Genomic DNA, 22,025 nt, shown 5'->3' with positions numbered 1-22,025 from the left:
GACAACGGATTCCTGTATTATTTCATCGATCAGATAAGACATGTATATGTAATCGGCAAGCTTTGCGCCGATCGATAGGCGTTACCACAAGTGTATTCGTGGCCATTGGGGCGACGTAAGTAAAGAAGAAAAATAAAATAACTGGCCCCAAGAACGTCAAATTATCAGTTAGCATGCACCTTTTCCTTGATGTGTAGATAATTTACCATTAATTGTTAGAGAAAATTGCATTTAAAATCTTCCGTTTATGCTTTTTTCATCGGTTGCACAATACGTTCTTTTACTAAGCTAGAAACACTAATTAGGAATAGTTCCCGCATCATCATCAAGAACAATAGGGAAGGCTTGAAGTGAATACAATAATCTAAACGGTTTTGTAATCTATGTAAAGACACTTCTAAAATTGCCTGTAGAAATATTGAAGGCAAAAGTTCAACTTTTTCACAAGACTGATGTCTATAAACCTCTTCAACGTGTGACAACTCAGCCGGTATTTCGTCGCCTACAGCCCAGCTTTCCCTAGTGACCGATAGAGGCGCTGCTATCGATGTCCGCCCGTGCCGCCTAACGTTAAAGTTTAACTGTTTCACCGCCGAGAGGAGCCCGGTGACCATATGATGTCTGGACAGGAATTTAATTCAACGGTTTTGCGCGTGATCGTCTGCTAATCAATTGTTGCTTCAGGTATGAACTCGAAGCTGTCCTAGATAATGCAATTAAATGTTTTTCAGTGGCGGTCGCAGGGGGGGGGGGCCATCAGGGCCATGGCCCCCCCCAAAGGCAAATCAGGGGGGGCCATCATATCATTTGGCCCCCCCCCAAACAACCGATGGGCCCCATGGCCGTATGGGGCCCTGGCCCGTATTCGATTGTCACGAGGCTCGAGAAACCCACGCCAGCTATTAACAGCTCCCATACCAGTCTTTGAGGGTCCTACACTGACGTCGGAGGGCCCTTCAGTGGCGGTCAAGCGTCCACATTTACCGCTGAGGACCCAAATTGACCTCTGAGGGCCCTCCACTGGCCTTTGAGGGCCCCTAAACCGGTCTCAGGGGCCCAACCGGCGTCTGAGAGCCTCATTCCGGCCTCTGATGGCCTCATTTCTGTCTCTCGAGTCCCAAGACCAGCCTTTAAGTGTCTCTGAGAGCCCCGCACTGGATTCTGAAGACCCGATGTTGGTCTCTAAGAGCCCGCATCGGCCTCTGGGGGCCCATCTTGGCCTTTGAGGGCCCTCCGCTGGTCTCTGGGGTCCAATGCCGGCCCTTGCCGGCCTTTTAGGGCCCAAAACTGACCTCTAAGGGCCCATGCTGGCCTGTAAGGACCCACATTAGTCTCTGAGGCCCCCCGCACTGGATTCTGAAGACCCAATGCCGGCCGCTCAGGGCCCGCATCGGCGTCTGAGGGCCCACCTTGGCCTTTGAGGGCCCTCCGCTGGCCTCTGGGGTCGAACGCCGGCCCATGCCAGTCTTTTAGGGCCCCACACTGACCTCTGAGGGCCCCATGCTGGCCTGTAAGGACACACATTAGCCTCTATGGGCCCCGCACTGAATTCTGAAGACCCGATGCCGGCCTCTAAGGGCCCGCATCGGCCTCTGAGGGCCCATCTTGACTTTTGAGGGCCCTCTACTGGCCTCTGGGGTATAACGCCGGCAAATGCCAGTCTTTTAGGGTCCCATTCTGACCTTTGAGGGCCCCATGCTGGCCTGTAAGGGCCCACATTAGCCTCTGAGGGCCCCCGCACTGGATTCTGAAGACCCGATGCCGGCCTCTAAGGGTCAGCATCGGCTTCTGAGGACCCATCTTGGCCTTTGAGGGCCTTCTGTTGGCCTCTGGGGTCCAACGCCGGCCCATGCCGGTCTTTTAGGGCCCCACACTGACCTCTGACAGCTCGTGCTGGCCTGTAAGTACCCACCTTAGCCTCTGAGGACCCCGCACGAGCCTCTAAAGACCCGATGCCGGTCTGTAAGGGTCCGCATCGGCCTCTGAGGGCCCATCTTGGCCTTTAAGGGCCCTCTACTGGCCTCTGGGGTCCAACGCCGGCCCATGTCGGTCTTTTAGGGCACCACGCTAACCTCTGAGGGCTCCATGCTGGCCTGTAAGGACCCACATTTGCCTCTGAGTGCCCAATTTGGTCTCTGATGGTCTCAAACTGCCTTTTGCAGGCCCTGTACTGGTCTCTGAGGGCCCTAAACTGGCCCCTAAGGGCCTAAACCAGCCTAGGTCCCACACCGGCCTCTGATGGTCCCATTTCTGTCTCTGGGACCCAAACTGACCCTTATGTGCCTCTGAGGGCCCCGTACTGGCTTCTGAAGGATCGATGCCGGCTTCTGAGGACCCATAACGGTCTTAAAGTGTCTCATGCCGACACCTCAGGCCCCACACTAGCCTCTGAGGGGCCCCAAACTGGCCGCCTATGAGGTCTCTACACCGGCCACTGATGGCCGTATTATGTTCTCTGGGGGGCTCAAGCCTTACCTTCGGGGGTCACGCACTTGCCTCTGAAGGCCCACATCAGCCTCTGGGGTCCTACCGGGGGCCTTTGAGACCCTTCGCTGACCCTTGGGTCCAACGCCGGCCTTTGGGGGGTCTGACACCGTACTCTAAGGGCCCCATTGCAGCCTCTAGGCGATAGGTATCGCCTAAGCGCTATCGATGGGCCCATAAGTGTAGGAACCATGGGTGCAGTGGGCGCAGTTGCACCAAACACAATTCTGCAGTGGGTGCAGACAATGTATTCTGCATCCACAATAATCTAGAACAAAACCCCCTTTTCTCAGCAACACTACTTTCCATGCAGCACGACAAATTTAGGATATTTTGCCCACTATCCATCTTTCGAAGCATTTGATACTGTAATGGTCTTCAAAACTTACATTTGTGCCCAGTAAAAAAAGAAAGAAGATGAAACGGAACACATGTGATTGAACAGTGAACAGATACCGAGGACCCACTGTCAAAAGTTTTAGCACGATGATCTTAGAAAATAGCAAAGTTAGCCGCCTAAGCCGCCTTTACTTTTGCGGTAGTCCATTCACAGTTGCGTGAATTAGACAATATCAATAATTCAAAATGCACTTATCGGTACCTTTTCGACATTGTACACCCTCAAAGCTCGCAATGAGCCTCCGCTCGGGTGCCGCTCCCTACCCCCCCCCCCCCCCCCCCGCTTCACCGGTCATGGCCTGGATTTCTGTACCCGTGCACTACGCCCGTGGGCCCCTTTGAGCTAGCACCGGGCCCCCCGGGTCAGCGCAGGGGCCCCTTTGCCAAGTTGGCCCCCCCAAACTCCAAGTCTGCGACCGCCCCTGATGTTTTTATTATGTACGACATATTATAAGACTGGCAAACACTCTTATTCATGCTTAGCGGCTTTACTGACAATTAGTATAATGTTTTATATAGCGGATGCCGCGATCGGAGCATCTCATGGTGCACTATGTTTTCGCCCATTCAGCTGATCACGGCAGGTGTTCGGCTGACTGTGGGCGGGGAGTCTGGATCGAGAGCTCAAGGAGTGAGGTTGCGCTCCTGGCTCTGTTAAAATGTAACCTAAAGCTAAATACAAGGTTATGTTCTTCACTTTTGATTATGTCGATTCACCTTCAGTAAACACGGGTTTTCATTTGGTGACAGCGGTGGGATCGACTTAGTCGAAATGAAGTTTGGAGCCCGAACCGACGTCCTCGGCTTTCGCGGCCTCAAGATGAAGAATTCAAGAATTCAACTGACTGTTTGAAATCTTCGGAGCAGCTATCGCCCGTTCAAGATGTCTGCTGTTGGTTTTCCGGCTCTGCAACACTCTGACGAGTTGTCAGTTAGCCGGTAAGGTCGGTCGACTTCGCCTTTTGTCCCGACTGAAGACTGCGGTATGTTGGCCGCTGCACGGCGACTGGCCAGCAGTGCCGTCTGTTCCCGCAAGCACTGAGCTCCGCTTCTTGAGCTGTGCTAACTGCTACGGTCGACTGATCCTCGGTCCACTTGGCTTTGCAAGTGTCGACTGAGCGCCGTTGCTACAACACGTTTATTCATCAAGATCATCGCAAGATGGACCAGTTACGAGCCGTCATGGAGATCGACCAGCCAAGGGCTACCGAAGCAAGAGGAGCCTAGTCTTGGGCTGCGCTGTTTTCCCTGCTTCTTCAATCTTCGTGGTACCGGGTACCAGCAGTCTCAGCTGTGATGGAGGTGACGTCCGTAAGGAGGCTGAGAGACAGCGACCAGTGCCCAGTGGCCTGCGGTGATCTCGGCCCAGCCGTCGCGCTGCTGCGGCCTGCGAGCTCAGTGTGCAGTGTTCAGTGATTTGGTGCGCGAGTGGTGAGCGAGTGACGAGTCGGCACCGCCATAGCGATTGGCGTCCGACCTCCTCGCTGCTGGTGATCGGCACCAGCCGGCCGTATCGCCCACCGCGACTCGGCTCGGAGATCTGCCCAGCTCTGCGGCCCGTCGGCGCTGCACTGGACCGCGTCAGCTGATTCGAGGAGCAGCAGGCAAGGCGCCGGATGGGGAGGACTGGCCGTCAATGCACTCACGGTACTGTGCCTGGGGAACTGGGATTTCGGGGTCGGTGAACTGTGTTTTGAGTGTTTGACAATGAACAATTCAGTAGTGGTGTCAGAGCAATGTGCGAAAAATGAAAGTGAATACGCAATGGAGACGATATTAGAGTTCACTGTAAAGCTAGGTCAGGTTTGGCTAACCAGTTAATGTGGTACTTGAGCAGGAATTCAAAATGAGTTCTTTTATTGTACCGGCACCCCGTTTCGGTGGGAAGGGCTCATTGTCCCGTTTCCGTGAGGACTTTCAAACGTTTGGTCGGCTTCAGGGCTGGGATGAGGGACAGCAGCTTTCTTTTCTGCCACTGACCCTAGAAGGCATTGCACGGGATGCTTATGATGCTCTGAGCTCGAGTCAGAAGGGATCCCTGGACAGCGTTTTCAATGGTTTGCGGGAAACGTTCACAGTGGGGACCACAATCGACGCGCACATTCGTCTGACCGAGTTAAAGTATGACCCCGCCGAGTCTCTGGACGAGTTCCTTGTGCGGTTTAAGTCTCTTGTAAGGCGCTCCTTCCCAGATCAGCCGACTGATGGTTTGCTTTTCAACTACTTTCTGTCAGCCGTCCCCGAGAAATATCGCTCAGAGATTGTGATGGCGGGAATTTCTGATTTCCCGGCCGCCGTGCAAAAGGTGAGCAATATCCGCAGCGCTGAGGTGCTGCGAAGCGCGTCAGTGCGTCAGGTAGAGGTGCAGGCGCCGATGTTGCGCCTGATACTCGATCACATCGAGCAGCTCGAGCGGCGTCTGGACGGCCCCGGACGCCCCGAGCGGACCGGACGGCGCCGCGGGTCGCAGCCGTCCCGGTCAAACGAGGCGCCGGCGCGCGCCTGCTGGGCACGTGGGGGCGCTGATCACGTGCGGTCCCGATGCCGTTTTCGTGATAGCACCTGCCACTCGTGTGGTAAGAAGGGACACCTGGCAGCCGTGTGCCAAGCTCCGTCGGGAAACGCCGACTGGGGCCCAGGTCAAAGCCCGAGGCCGGGTCCCGCGGCACCTCCCGAACAGTAAGTGATGCTGGTGACAGCGTACAGTTCAACCCAGATATGACCTTCCCGGCTAGGATCTGTGGGGTTGAGTGTAACTGTTTGTTGGATACGGGCTCGACGATAAGTATCATTAATAAGGCAGTGTTTGATGCTTTACCGAACGCCACTTTGAGCATGACAGCGACACGGGCGCGGACGGCCGCGCAGGAACAGTTGCCTCTCCTTGGGAGAACTGTCCTTTCCGTTCAGATAGGTCGCGTGCAAAAGACTGTCCCCTTTTATGTGTCGGATGTGATTGATGTGCCCTGCCTGTTTGGCATTGATTTCCTTCAGCACGTGCAACCGTGTGTAATAGATCTGCAGCGGAAATGCCTGAGCTTTGTGCCGTCGGAGGCAGTTCGATCTGTTTCAGCGGAGGCAGTGACTGTTGGAACCGTAGTTCTGGGCAAGGATATTACTGTACCACCCGGCAGTGAGACGGTGGTTCGCGGATTTTCTCACAATTGTGACTACAGGGGTTCTGCTCTGATTGAACCTTCTTGGGATAAACCGAGATTAGAGGTTGTGAGAAGAGAAGCATAGTGGAAGTGTCTGGCACGAGCGTTCCATTAGTATTGCGAAACAACTCTGATCGTTTTGTTACTATACCCAAGCACGCTGAGCTGGCTCAGTTAGAGGTAGGATTTTCAGAGGAGCCTAAAGTAAAAGAGTCTGAGCTTAAAGAGTCTGTGAACTTGAAAGAATTAGTGAACTTAGAGGGAGTAGATATAACGTCATCACAGAGAGCTGCCCTGTTTCGCGTCCTTAAAAAGTACGAGTCAATGTTCGATGGTCACGCGGGCCACACCACTCTGGTGGAGCACCGAATCGATACGGGTGACAGCCCTCCGATCAGACAGGCCCCACGTAGAATTCCGCCGCACCTCAAAGAGGAGGTGAAGGCTCAGCTAGACGAGCTAGTCAGACAGGGGATCCTAGAGGAGTCAGAGGGCACGTGGGCGTCGCCAATTTGCGTGGTTCGCAAGAAGGACGGGTCGGCGAGGATAGTAGCCGACTTACGCCGATTGAACTCAGTGTCTCGAGTCCCCGCCTATCCGATCGCCAGAATAGATGATACGCTAGACGCGCTGGCGGGATCGTCGCTATTTTGTACCCTTGCATTGATATGAACTCGGCTTACCATCAGATGTTAATTGCACCGGAGGATAGAGAAAAGGCAACGATCGTGACACCTTTCTCGTGTCTGCAGTACACACGGGTTTGTTTTGGTCTCGCAGGAGCGCCAGCGAGCTGTGCTCGTCTGCTGAACATAGTGCTTGGAGATATTGCACCGGAAAAAATGCGTGAGTTACTTTGATGACATCATTGTGCACGGGTCAACCTTTCAGAGTGTTCTGGAGTCACTGGATTGTGTTTTGAGTCGTCTCATGGATGCAGGGTTGACTTTGAACTTGAAAAAGTGTCAGTTTTTCCGGAAAAAGGTCACTATCTGGGACATGAAGTGTCAGGGGAGGGTATCAAGGCTGATCCTGTCAAGGTAGAGAAGGGGCGTGACTGGCCTGTGCCCAGATCAGCCAAGGAGATGTCCAGTTTTCTAGGGCTAGCTTCGTACTTTAGAAGGTACATTAAGAACTTTGCGGATATTGCAGCGCCGCTGTTCCGCCTCACCATTAAAGATCAGAAGTTTGAATGGTCGGACAGCGCTCAAATTGCTTTTGATTCATTGAAAAAGGCCTTATGCGAGTCACCAGTGCTTGCGTTTCCGCGTTTTGATTCAGAGGCAGGTCCATTCATTTTGGAGACGGACGCCAGTGGAGAGTGTATGGGAGCCGTTTTGCTGCAGGTGCAGAATGGTGTCGAGCGTCCAGTCGCTTACGGCAGCCAGACGCTGTCAAAGTCACAGAGAAATTACTCTACCACGAAGCGTGAGCTATTAGCGTGTGTTCATTTTGTGCAACATTTTAACCACTACCTTCAGGGAGCGAGATTTCAATTGCGTACTGATCACAGTAGCCTGCAGTGGCTATTGAATTTTAAGAACCCCACCGGCATGCTAGCCAGGTGGTTTGAAGTTTTGGGCAATTATCAGTTTGACATTTCTTATCGCCCGGGGGCCACTAATACAGCAGCTGATGGTCTGAGCAGGCGCCCCGAGAGCACAGCTGACGCAGGCGTGCAGACTGAGGAAGCGCAGTGCCATCAGATCAATGCGAGTCTGTGGTCCACCAGTTTCATGAAAGACGAGCAAGGTAAGGACGCAACAATTTCAGAGATCGTGAAGCATCTTTCCTCAGGACAGCGTCCACATCGCCGCAGTGTCGACAGGTCCTTGCGTCCCCTGCTGAGGCAGTGGTCCAGACTGACCCTTCTTGATGGTGTCCTGTACCGAAAGTACCGTCGGAGGGCGAGAGATGAGTTTCAGCTGCAGCTGGTGATTCCGCGATCTCTCGTGACCGGTGTGCTGACGTCACTGCACAGCGGCCCGACCGCCGGTCACAGTGTTCCATTTTTCAGACTTTTTGGTGGCAAATCACACCTAATGGGGAAAATATTTTCATCCCTAAAATATGAATGACCGACTTAACCTCATCTCTGAAAAGAGTTTCATGTATTCCCAACAGCCAGTTCACATGTCACTTGACAGTTGATGCACCCACATCCTTTTGTTCCACACCCTGCCAAGATCCTGACATGAAATCCTGGTTTATCAATTGGCGTAAAAATTGGCATTACACCATTTTGCAAAAGTACTTGTTATTTACTTTCTTCTTTCTCATCCTAGGGTTTTTTTTCTTCATCAGCCCACCCAACCAATATCCAATTTTAGAACACTGGCCGGTCACCCCGGACCGGACAGGTTACACGCAGCAGTGACCCGACGCTTCTTCTGGGTGGGAATGTTGACAGACGTCAAGGAGTTCTGCAAGCGCTGTGAGCGGTGTTCATCCAGAAGTCAGCCGGTGCCGAGACCGAGAGCCGCACTGGGTGAATTGCAGGCTTCCGAGCCGTTCGAGACGGTAGCGATCGATTTTCGGACTAACCTACCAGTGACGCCGAGTGGTCATAAGCATTTGTTGGTGGTGATCGATCACTTCACTCGCTGGTGTGAGGTGTTCCCGCTGAAGGATATGACGGCCACCACAGTAGCGTCCACTTTGGTGAGCGAATTCTTTTCCAGGTACGGATGCCCGAGGAAGCTCCATTCGGATTGTGCCGCCAATTTCACGGGCCAGGTGATTGCCGAGATGTGTCGTCTTTTCGGCATCGAGAAAACAAAGATAAGTGCCTATCATCCAGAGGGTGACGGTAAGGTCGAGAGGATGATGAGGACTCTGCTCGACATGCTTTCGAAGTATCTCGACGCGAATCATGATCAGTGGGACGAGCACCTCCCATTGTTGATGCTGGGGTACAGATCGCTCGAGCACAGTGCGCTGGGCTACAGTCCGTATTTTCTCATGTTCGGTAAAGAGCCGTGCTTGCCTGTGGAGGCTGAGCTCCAGGTTCCAGTCGCGAGCAAATCTCAGACCGTCACAGAATATGTAGATAAGCTACGCGAGTCTTTGAGAATTGCACACAAGCATGCGCTACAGGTATCTGACGCTTCACATGGGAAAAACAAACGGTTCTACGAAAAACGAATGAATGAGTTTGACTACAAAGAGGGAGATTTGGTATTTCTGCACAAAGCTGTAGTTCCTAAGGGACAATATTACAAGTTTGTGAGACCGTGGAAGGCTGCGGTGATTGTAGCAAAGGTAGGGGACTTGAACTATCGTATCAAGGTCACGGGCTCCAGGAAAACATTACTGGTTCACCATAATCGTTTGAAGCCGCGAACTGAGCCGATAGTTACCCCACCTGAGCCAGAGGTCACTGAGAGTCAGGATGGGGCTGGTGCTGATGCTGCGTCACCGGTGACACGCGCTCAGACCACGCCGCCAGCAGAGACAGAGTCGGTCTCCGTGGACAGTGGGTCAGCGGATGGCCCGGCTGGTGCCACAGCGTGGGCACGATTGCCCATCATCGGCACAGCTGTGCAAGGTAAGGAGCCAGCGATTGAGGAGCAATCGTCCGGCACAGTTCAGATGGCGGTGCCGACACCCGAGTGTCCACCGGTACCCCCGCGGTCTGAGGTACCGCCGCCGGTGCCAGCCAGACGGTCCGAGCGACGGACTCGACCGCCTGATCGCTTTGTTCCAGGCTTGTAGGCAGCCTGTTTTAACATGAATGCTTCAAAAGGCAAGAGGTAAGAGGTGCGCTCAAATTAACGTAAAATCAGTCGCCCTGATTTTCCTTTTAACTAGCTCAGCAGACAATCGGTTGGCTCCTGGCGCCGGAGTGCGACAGATTGTTCAACTCTTTATGGAAAGAGAGTGTGCGCGTCGAGCTAGATTCGGCCACTCCCTGGGGACGTTTCTGGTTGACATGTCAATGTCATTAAACTCAGTTTGAGTAGGAGCCCTCTAGCAGCCTGTTCAGAGCATCATGGCATGGGATGTAAATAGCATGGTCTGGTTAACCGTGTTTGGGATGGGACCCAGGGTACTGCCATCATTGACGGTTAGCCATACCTGTTCAGCTAGCTAGTTGATAAGTCAGCGATGCTGTGCGCGATGACGTGTTTGTGTTTTTCGTTGTTGCTGACTGCCAGTCCACGTCAGCCGGATGCTGCTAGGCATCATCTAGCGACCACGATGTTTTGGTGTCGCGTGGCGCGTGCTGATGATGCCGCATGTGTCAATGAGTGTTTCTAGATGTAAGTGCACGCCTTTCATTCAAAGGAGGGAGAAGTGTAATCGGCAAGCTTTGCGCCGATTAAAGTTTAACTGTTTCACCGCCGAGAGGAGCCCGGTGACCATATGATGTCTGGACAGGAATTTAATTCAACGGTTTTGCGCGTGATCGTCTGCTAATCAATTGTTGCTTCAGGTATGAACTCGAAGCTGTCCTAGATAATGCAATTAAATGTTTTTATTATGTACGACATATTATTAGACTGGCAAACACTCTTATTCATGCTTAGCGGCTTTACTGACAATTAGTATAATGTTTTATATAGTGGATGCCGCGATCGGAGCATCTCATGGTGCACTATGTTTTCGCCCATTCAGCTGATCACGGAGGTGTTCGGCTGACTGTGGGCGGGGAGTCTGGATCGAGAGCTCAAGGAGTGAGGTTGCGCTCCTGGCTCTGTTAAAATGTAACCTAAAGCTAAATACAAGGTTATGTTCTTCACTTTTGATTATGTCGATTCACCTTCAGTAAACACGGGTTTTCATATAGATATAAATCGATGACAACCCGCCGTGAGCATGCAACTTAACCCGCGCCCTGCTGGGGGGTGTTTGAACACCCCCCTTGTGGTTTTTCGCGAATATCGGCGCTCCGCGCCGCCGTTTTTGGTACACCTTATTATACATCAATTCTACACATGTTGTGAAAATTTCAGACCAAGGTCATTCAAGGTCAGGTCACCAGGTCACTTGAAGTGACTTCACCTCATAAAAAGTTTCAATGTCTGCCATAGCTACACCGAGTGACCGATCGCTTTGAAACTTTTAGAGATTGCTAAATGCAATAGCATGTACAAAATGTATGTATCAGAATTTTGATATCGATGACCTAAGGTTAGGTCAATTTTGCGACCTCCCCATTATAAGTCAATGGGAGAAAATTGAAATGCGCCTCTTTTGGACAAATGACATTATAAACACTCCCAAACACTGAATTACAAGTGGTTTAGACACATTGAACATTAAAATGGTGTCTGTGACCCCTGTTTATGCCCCTGAGGTCATCTTAGGTCACGAATGGTATGTAACAGTTTTTCGCAAATAACTTTTGATAGAGGCATGCTAGAGCGATGAAAACGCCTTAGATGTGTTCAGCTCAACGATAAGCATCGACTGATATGCAGCATGACCCTTTCCGGTCAGGTCATGACCTTGACCTGAGGCCAAATTTTCAAGTTGACCTTTCAAGGTCAAATTATAGTTCATTCGATACGTCTTGACGAGAGGAACACGATGCCGGTAAAAGTAAGCTCGTACAAGGCTTGGGTCAAAAGTTATTGCAGAAAAACTGTTTCCGAAAAATCGGCTATTTTTGCAGTTTTTGCCCCCTGCAGGCAAAACCGTTGACGTTAGGTCAAATCTGAGAGAATTACTCAGAAAGGGCGTTAATAGGGCTATCGAATGCGCTTTTCCGCGGCGCTGTAGCTCTATTGGTTCCCGAGTTATGCGCTGGCTTCTTGGAAATTGTCGACATTCGACCTGGAAATCGGCAAGATTTTGACTTCAATGACCTCTGGTGACCTGACCTTTGACCTGACTAAAAAATTGACCGAAGTGATTTCGTCATTATTTTTGGCGCTCTTTCGAACGCCGCCTTCCGCGTATCGCTACGTGGCCCAGGAGCCGAGTTAGAAGGGGGGTGTTCAGACACCCCCCAGCAGGGCGTGGAAATCCAGGACCCCCAACCGGGCGCGGGTTAGCAATCAGTCCCGAGTTATCTTCATATACGTCTAATATAAATATTTTTGACTTCAACTACCTACATAGATTCCAACTAAGGGGATTTATCCCCCTGGCCGCAGGTATGTAAAAGCTATAGTTAGGGCATTGCTCCTATAGATGACGCTCTTTGACAGCTAGAAATTGAGAATTTCGTCCTGCGATACGCTAACGCCTAACAGCTATGCCGAAATGTTTTTTTTCTTGTACATGGTGATTCTTACACGAAAAACTATCTATAGTCCATTTTATTTCAAAAGGCGCACGGCTCGAAAATCGATTTTAGAATTGTCACGTGCAAAGTGATGGCTTTGACAGAAATCAACGAACACCGGCTTGGCACGTTTCGAAATCAGACTGGTCGGCTCGGTCGGCTGGTCTCTGATTTACGATAGTTTTGAGAGAAGTATAGACATACGACTCATAATGAGTAACTGTGAATCGAAAATGCTTCCACACGGGATCTAGCCATAGGCACTAAACAAATGGTTAAGATGATTACGTGGATGACTTGTTTGCAGACCTACAAAAGTAACACACGGATTGGCATTTTGTTTTACGTTTATTTCTGTTGAGTATAAAAAGAAACATGAGCCAGCATATTTGCCGATCTAGTACAATGCTGATCGATCGATTCCTGCATTGGGAAGAAGTCGGGTATGCGCCTACTAAATCTGGAAAGACTCATAAAAAGATTACTGATGTTTGCACGTAGCATGCGAGAACACAATGTAAGACAACAATATGGAACGTCACCAGCTTCAGCAGCTAACAATGACATGATGAGTGAGCCTGCCGTTCAGAATTCTGGCGCCCGACAGAGCCTTGTAGTAAAAAATATTGTTCTGTCTTGATTATTTAAGGATTTGCCGCTTGTTATTTCTCAAGTGATGGCCTGGCTGTGGAATCAAGGTTAATCTAGGAGTGACGTTAGATTAGCATGCAAATTCAACAGAATGGAGAATGGCTCAAACATGGGCGTAGGAACGGCTGGAACATTGCGGGTGCATGGTGCAGAAATCCAGCCATGGCCGGTGAAGCGGGGGGGGGGTAGGGAGCGGCTCCCGAGCGGAGGCTCATTGCGAGCTTTGAGGGTGTAGAACTAGAGTAGAAGGTCCAGATAAGTGCATTTGGAAGCATGGATAATGTCAATATTGGACTACCGCATAAAGTAAAAGCGACTTTCTTAGTCATTTTTGAAGATATCGGGATAAAACTTTTGCCAGTTGGTCATCAGTAGGTATGTATTCAATCACTTGTGCTCCATTTCTTCTTTTTTAACCTGAGCACAAATGTAAGTTTTGAAGACTATCACAGTAGCAAATGCTTCTAAAAATGGATAGTGGGCAAAATATCCTGAATTTGTAGTGCTGCATGGGAAGTAGTGTTGAGAAAAGGAGTTTTTGTTCCAGATTATTGCGGGTGCAGATTACATTGTCTGCACCCACTGGAAAATTATCATGCGTGCAACTGCACCCACTGCACCCATGGTTCCTACGCTTATGGGCTCAAATATATGAACTTACTAACATTCTGCAATATGACACGATTTATAAGCTAAATTGAACAACTTGCTCCGTTGCACTGTGCTTATCTTTCAAAAATGGCCGAGAAATTCAAGATCTCAGCTTGCGTTATTTTCTAGCGTCTCGCATGTGCCAACTCCAAAATAATACTTCGGGCCATGAGCCTTTTGAAAAAATGAACTATAATAGCCTGCTAACCAGCGTGCGATTTTTTACTTTTCACCTTAGTTTTCGCTACTTTTAGGTACTTTACCTTGTCAAGTCAAGTGCCCACCTACTTTCAGAAGGTCAGCGCCGCCCCTGTCATATCCAGCAGGAGCTGCGTGCTATCACTCATTGGCAGTGAGAAATATTGATCAATGGCCATCGCACAGCACCATTTGTCTTTCCATTGGCTACGTTCGCATAGTATGCACTATGCATTAGTGATGTCAATCACAGAAAATCAGAACACCGATACCAAACCAAATACAAACCAAAACCATTGGAAAATACCGAAACCGAACCGATCCGTTGGACTGCAAATATTTATCTTATACAACATGTTCATTAGAAAAATACTTACCTCTGATTTCTTAGGTGCACAGTGCACACCGTTGCAAATGTATCCAAAAAACGCATAATGACAGATGACACGAAAATTGAAGTCACCGAGTGGATTCGAACCACCAACCCCCGTATCACCAGTTCGATACTCTAACCACTTCGCCACGGCGACAACACATGTAAGGCAGCTTAAATATCCTTAAGCTAAAACCTAGCTTCAATAGACGCCACCAAGGGCGAGGACCGAACGTATGACGCCACGCTGACGTCACTCAAGAGGCACGCTATTGGTCGGCTGATTCGTGTAATACACTTGGCGAATACGCGCCCCGGGGAGAGCTGTGGGATACCTCCCCGGTGACCTGACCTAAGCTAAATTCAACTCAAAATGACCTCGAATGACACAAACGACATCAAATTCGAAATCTATGGCCTAAATGGACCATAAAACATGTGTCACGTGACCGACGCATGAAATAATATTTCCGTGACCTGTGATGACCTGACTCTGACCTGAAAATCAAAGTACAAGTTTGGTACCCTCAGGGTATCTAAAGCATCTATTCACGAGTGTGTAAACCAAAAATGAGCCTGATTTGACTTGTAAGACGGCGGCCAGACCCCAAAATGTGAGACGGCGGCCAGACCCCAAAATGTGAACAAGCCAGAATGCTAATAATTTTTACTTTGACCTGATCTGTGACGTCATCGGTGACCTCGAGGTCAATGCAATTAGAATTCGCCCGACAGTTTTCCCGGGGTTATCAGACACCGTTTGAATTTTGACGATTAGCCCAGTTGTTTCGGAGGTAGGAGGGGGGGGGGGGGCTATGAAGAGCCCCCCCCCCCAGTAGGGCGCGTTATACGCAGACCCTAATGGGCGCGGGTTAACCCGCGCCCATTGGGGCGGCATCTTTTCTGCACATGTGTAAATTTCAGACCAAGGTTACTCAACGTTATGTCACCAGGCTACTTTAAGTGACTTCACATAATAAAAAGTTGCAATGTCTGCCACCGAGTGACCGATCTCTTTGAGCTTTCAGCGATTGATAAGAGCAACTGTATGTTCAAAATAATTCATCTCGGAATTTTGATATCGGTGACCTAAGGCCAGATCAATTTTGTGACCTCCCCAATCCTCATTTTAAGCCAATGGGGGAAAATTGAAAGGTGCCTCTTTTGCGCGAATTTCTGACTTCTCTGCATCCACCCACCTCGGTTAGGTCTGGGACGCTGGGCGCCGACTGCGCTCGTGGCTCGGCGACCACCTCGCTGGTTTGGGCGGCGCGGCGAGGCACCAGCACAAACTCTGCCAGCGTCCCGTCACTGCTGCCTCCGGACTCGAGAGGAATCGGGTGCAGCCGGAAATGCTCCAGCATGGTGAACACCGAGTTGAACCACAAATGCTGCACGCGACACTGCCGCTCCTCCGAGATGGTCAGCCGCACGTGCTGAAAAAAAAAAACACACACGTCAGTGGCCATGCTTTACTCAACGAGCGGGGTAAGAGCCTCTTATACGGCCTTGGGTAAGAGGACGGGGTTCAGGTAAACGGGGTAGGTTCATGAGCTGTGGTAGCACGAAGTGTCCATCATCAAGTTCGTGGCAAACCAAGCACATCTTAATTGAAGGGGCAATACTGAGCATCGCCGTACCGCAAGTTATCAACATTGACGTACTGGTGACGTCACGGTCTTATGTGACGTCATTATTAGAATCAGCGCCGTTGCCTTTCCTCAAGCATTACATTTGATACCAGCATCTGCGATGCTGGGCTCCGCATCGCGGGACCGCAGGTTGTTTGAACACCTCGGGTCTCGTCGTGTAGAGTGCCAAACACCTGACATCAACCATCGACGGGACGACCAAATTGCTCCTGCCTGTGCATACGACCTGGCATTTCTGATGGAGGTGCGTGACCGGCTTAACAACAACACGGCTCGGGAAGTCGCCGAGACTATCCGGCGCAGTCTTCCCGCCCATGTCATCCGCCGTCATAATCGGCCACGCCCCCTCAGCCCAGTGGACGGAGCACATGGCCGGCCCGCTCGGCATACTCAGCGCCAGTCTAGCCGGCCGACCGACCCGCCCAAATTACTCATCGGCTCCCTGAATATTCAAAGCCTGAAGCCCAAAATTCAGGAGCTGACGTTTGAGCTCAATCGTCACAACTACGACGTCATGCTTCTGGCTGGGACCTGGCTGCGCTCGACCACCCCGAACCGCCTCCTGGTCATTCCAGGATAAACGCTCTGTCGTGTGGACCGCCCAGATGGTAGCGGTTACGGCGGTGTCGCAATTATCACCAAGGCTAAAACCACCTCAACCGCACTCAAGATCCCGGGCAGTGGGAGCTCTGCCAGCAGCCTGGAGTCACTGTGGGCGCTGCTAAAGCTTTAACAGGGCCGGCAGCTGATTATCTGCTCCCTGTATCGGCCACCCCGCAGTGAGGCTGCTCTGCTTGCCGACTTCACGGACCTCGAGGCCCAACTGCAACGAGTTATAATCGATTACCCAGTGTTCCGCTTGTCATCTGCGGCGACTTCAACTGTCATTTATTGAAAGAGCCTAATTTCCGCGCCAGTCAACACCTAAGCAGCTTCCTATCAAATTACTCATTAGATCAATTAGTGACAACTGCAACATTTTCCTCCGGCTCGCTCCTGGATGTGTGTAATGTTAACAACCGTGAGCTCGTTGGCGACACCCGTGTTAAATATTGTCACTTCAGTCCTCACAAATTTATCGATGTCGTTGTGAATGTGCCGAAACTGCGTCAAAAGCCCACTGTTATCTCGTCTCGCTCCTTTAAGCGTTTAGATCACCCTGCACTGCATCATGACTTACTCGATGTTGACTGGGATTATCTATTCTCCGCCGAAACCGTCAGTGATAAGTGGGATGCTTTCTTGTCTTTCTTCGTACCTGTTTTCGATGCTCATGCCCCAATTAAGCGTGTGTCTATCCGTAACCCGACTGCTCCTCCCGTCTCCGTCGCCACTCGAGATCTCATGTCCCAACGTCGCGCTGCGCTCCGCGATTTAGGCCGCAACTCGAGCGAGTACAAAAACCTTAACCGCTCTGTCCGGGCGGCTTTGCGTCGCGATCGGCGGGTGGAACTACAGAGGGAAATCGAGGAACGGGGCCCCAACAAAGTTTGGCAATGTATCAGGTCGGTGGTTGCCGGTAAGAAGGATGGTTCTGATGTTCAGCCTGACTTATCTGCCAATGACTTAAATTCTTTCTTTGTATCCGTCGGTCCTCGTGTCGCTGCCGAGATCCGAGCCCAAAACGCACCTACCGATTTGAATGTACAGTATGTCTAAAAAGAATGTACCGTCGCCACTACGTGGCGCTGGTGTCGCGAGCCGGTAGTTGGCTGAATCCGCACCAGACCACACATTCCCAAGCGCTAGGTGACAGCTGCGCAGCGGCCGGTAGTAGCGTAAGCCCGAATCTTCGTGACACGACCCGGGGGGGGGGGAGGGAGGGGAGCGGGCGGGGCAGCGCGTGTAGGGAGGGGTGCTCCAGCAAGCTGGCAGTTGTCGCGGCCAAAGGTCAAGGGGTCACACACCAAGCGAACGGACGCTGATGTGGGTTCGTGGGGATCATGAACTTGTGTGTGGTAGGTGCGTCTTGCGATGCACGGTTGATACGCCAGGTCTAAGCCAAAGGATTCAGGGGAGAGCTGAAGAAAAACACCTGGTCAACTACGGCGAATAATGGTGCTGAAAAATGGAAAGTATGGGTCAATGCAAGCCTTCATGACTATAAACAACTTTTCTGAGGACGCAAAGGCCAGCATTGAATAACGATATCCGGATCGAAATTAGCAATGATTTATAATCACATGCCGAACTAATAGCGCTGCAAAACCCACCTAGTAAATTGTCATGTCTGATTATACCCACTTGAATTAAACTATCCTAAATAAAATTGTTAATTAACTTTCTAACACTGACGTTCTTTATCATACGATAAGTATGGGGTTAACCAAGATTCAGCATCTTCCGCGTTCAAACAATCACCTGTACGGCTAGAACATTAATGGCCAGGTAAAAACATGGTCGAGATTTGATTAACCGGATTATAAGTCGATTTTTTTTTTATCGGGATTTCATAAGAGGGATTTTTTTACGCCAACCGCATTTTTAAGTCGTCAGGTCACTGATCTATGACGTCATAAATGAGCAGTCCTAAAATAAACTGTGAAACTGTCCTAATCTGTCCTAAAATGAACATTTTAGGACTGTGTGCACAGTCCTAAAATGTTCCAACTTCGCAACACCCTCAGTGCAGAGCTTTCATAGGGAGATGAAACTTACAGGATCTTATAGTATGATCGAGAGGTCTCAAAACTTGTATAAATGTAGGTATATCTCGGATTTTCTGAAGGGTCGCCTGAGATCAGGTCGGTCTCTCACCATTAAAAGTCAGGGGAATATGGAAGTTGCTAGTTTGGTCCGGAAATGATATACAACTATCTCAAATTCTCAAGCACACGGAATCGTGATTTCATGCGCTCCTTGCAAGGTCTGATGCTTCAATTTTGCTTTATTGATCTTGCGTGACGTCATTTATCACGTAACTAAGGCTATCAGTTTTTCGTCAATAACTCCCGATCAACTAAAGCTACCGAGTCGATAAAGCCACTAATGGACATGAAAAGACCTGCTGAATCGATTGATATGCAATATGACCTCCTTTGACCAGCTTCGTGACCTGACGGGCTGTGACCTGAACTTGACCCGAGGTTAATACCTTAACTCTCGCCCGTATTGGTGTTTTTCCAGCCGCAAACGTATAAGGGGGGGGGGGGGTCCGTTGGACCCCCCTAGCCCCTGATCGAGCTAGAGCTTCGCGGAAAAAACGAGCGTGTTGGCCGTGACGAGAGGAGGTCGATGATACCCAATTTTAAGGTCCTAGGTCATCGGTTGACTTTCCAGGTCAGGTCAATGACCCAAAAGTCGGGAAAATCGGGACCTGTTAGAAAGTGTAAAGCGTGGCTGCTATGGGGTTTTCGGGGTGCTGATCACGAATATCATGTTAGTTTTGATCACAGATGATGTCTTCATGCATTTAGGCCAAGTCGGGTCAGGTCAGGTCAGGTCAACCAGTAAGGGTATTCGTAGTAGGTGGCAACCGCCTCTGACAGCTTCGCAACATGTTACGAGGGCACCAAAACTACTTCGTAAATGTTCATATGGCTGCTAAATTCGAATTCAGCTCCTAAAACTGGCCTAGAAACATGTAAAACTCGAAAAAGTGAACCGAGGTCATCAAAGGTCAATGACCTGACCTGACTTTCCGGTGACCTTGACACCCACCCTAATGCATGGAAGCAACATCATATCCCATGTTTGAACGCTTAAAACCACGAAAAGACTGCAAACGCGCCGCTAATGCGAGCCGACATACGCCGAATCGCGATTCCTGCCAAACATGGTCTCGAAAAGTAGGTCGCAGGTCAAAGGTCATCAAGGTCAGGGTCATGACAATTTCAGGGTGGGTGTAAAATTGATTAACGCGAGGGCATTGAAAGTTTCGTCGCGATCGGCCGCTTTTTACGCGAGTTATTCGCGAAAAACCGAGGGAGGGGGTCCGTTCGACCCCCCCTCTACACGGGCGAGGGTTAAGTTGATCTCACCCGAAGAAAAAGTATACCATTCGACACGCCTGAGCTTGACAAACACGATGCTGCTAAAATCGCGGATCTGCGATCATTTTTAGCGAAGTTATTTACCAAAAACCGAACCTGTGCCTTGGGCCACTTGACCTGACCTCCGAAGTCATCGGCTGACCCTGGTCCTTAAATCGGAGCCCAATCGCTGCATTTCGTAACGACGCACACGATCGTTTCTTTCGTGAGGCTCTAGCTCAATTAGGGGCGATTCGGCGAAGGGGGTTGTTTCCTCACTTCCAACCCCCAACGCCCCCTCGGTATTCAGAAAACCTGAAGGTCCGGTGAGGGTTAAAACGTTTCTCCTGAACGAGGAAGAAATGTAAAAGTCAAAGCTCTATAGACGTCCTGTAAAAGTGGCCATAATAATAAATTCGTTAGAAATAAGATGCTTTTTAAACGACTTCCTCATATAAAATCGGGTGCTGGGACCAATCTTATAAACGCTTTAGAATGGACAGGGCGTCACTGGCTAAAGTTTGGGTGCAGAAAACGGCTATTAGCTAAATGCAAAATGGTTTTCATGCATTTCAGTCAATTGTATATTGTCGGTCCCAGTGGCCGAGCTAAAAAAAAAATCGGTAGTGTTTTGCATCTTTTACGCCCTAAGAAACTACACCATCTATCGAAGTGGGTGGGCTTATTTGAATGGGAGGGCGCATTATGCACGAATCGTGTGCTTTCGTTTGTTTTGGACTGTAGTGTATTTTACCACATCCACTGCTGGTATCACTATTAAAGGTAGTGTGCCAGCTTTCTTGGACCGTATGGAGTTAATGGCCCAGATAAGGAGAACCGGATTTTTAGAACTTATCCATACCTTCAAAACTCATGGAAACGTCTTAAATTCTTCAAATTTTGAGTACCCCAGTGCGAAATTCGCCCCGACGGGTTGTCGGTCGTACAGGGACCCGCAGTTGCTTCTGTACACACTAGTATTTCAGCGTATTCTTGGCCTGTGACACCGTTGAAGGCGAATTGGGCAATGATTGTGTGCTTATTAAAACCACCATCTGAAGGGCTTTAAACTGATGTGATGCTCTCCTAATTCAATGAACGTTTAATGGCTGTGTCAGCAAAACATTGATTTCAGCGCTATTTCCTACCCCATTCCTTCTGAAACCTGGAACCGCTTATTCCATTCACTCCTGCCATCTGACGATGGTCGTGCTGATTAGTAGTTCCGGCGCTAGTAACTGCTCCAGTTTTGCACCCGGCACAAACTCAGGCGGCACCGTGGCTCGACCAGTGAGGGTCGGACCGAGCCGACTGCCTGGGGCGCGGTTAGATCGGAGGCCCTGCTGGGGAAGGGGACGGGAAGGAAGGGGAGGGTAGGAGGTGGTCACGTGGTCCGTCCAAGCTCGCACAAAACCTGTCCCGCGCCCAGCCATGTTCCGTGATCCAAAATGGCACTAGAGAGAGCTGTATAATTCTTGGAGGAGACGCTTCGAAATCGAACTTCAGCAGCACTATTTTAACATATTCTGTGGAGATAAATGAATATTGTTTTGCTGCAGAAAAAAAATGTATGCCTATGCTGTATATTGTAGGTATAAGCTATATCTTTTTAAAAACTGTAAATAGGATTATTTATAGGGAGTTATAGGTTTCGTATACCTACACAGTTAAGTGTTACATTAAGCCGTTTCACTCTTATGGTTAGAACTGAAGAGTTATACTTTTTCTCACAGGGAATAACAGTACAATAACAATACGAATAAAACCAGACGTTTCGCACACCAAAGTGCCTTCGTCAGTGGCAAGAAAAAAGTAACTATATAAAATCGATGACGTTATTACCTTTTTTGAAGATATATTTTCAGCAGTTTCTTAAGCACATCATGGAAGCATATAAGCATTCGTGTATTTTATCGGCGACCTGGCTGGCCAGACCGAGACGATGCCGCATATATTTATCATCGATGTTAAACCTACACTCATTTTTCTCCACTGACGAAGGCACGTTGTTGTCAGAAACGTCTGGTTTTATTCGCATTGTTATTGTATTGTCATTGTCCGTGAGAAAAACATACTCAAGTGGACTGGTCTCAGTTCATATGAAATTGTCGCACATTCATCAACACAGATAAAATGAATGTTAACCCTCATCACACATACAAGTAGAGGCAAGTAGACCCCGCCCCCTATTTTTCATCAAGAAATCTCGGAAAAGCGAAGGATTGCGACGATTCTTTGGTGCCCTGCATAGGCGGC

General features: G+C 49.8%; 2 protein-coding genes across 2 annotated transcripts in view; one reads left to right on the top strand and one right to left on the bottom strand.

Moving 5' to 3' along the window:
* Window positions 1-22,025, bottom strand: part of LOC122387208 (SH2B adapter protein 1-like) — a 367,382-nt gene that overhangs the window by 60,748 nt on the left and 284,609 nt on the right. Inside the window, exon 7 of the mRNA XM_043377161.1 lies at window positions 15,346-15,582. Within this exon, the coding sequence (XP_043233096.1) occupies window positions 15,346-15,582 (237 nt within the window). The remainder of the gene's footprint in view (window positions 1-15,345; window positions 15,583-22,025) is intronic.
* Window positions 1-22,025, top strand: part of LOC122387210 — an 85,608-nt gene that overhangs the window by 15,763 nt on the left and 47,820 nt on the right. The window lies entirely within an intron of this gene.

The sequence above is a fragment of the Amphibalanus amphitrite genome, unplaced genomic scaffold (genome assembly GCF_019059575.1).
Source record: "Amphibalanus amphitrite isolate SeventyFive unplaced genomic scaffold, NRLGWU_Aamphi_draft 000277F_arrow, whole genome shotgun sequence".
Lineage (NCBI taxonomy): Eukaryota > Metazoa > Arthropoda > Thecostraca > Balanomorpha > Balanidae > Amphibalanus > Amphibalanus amphitrite.
This window is presented reverse-complemented; position numbering and strand designations above follow the sequence as displayed.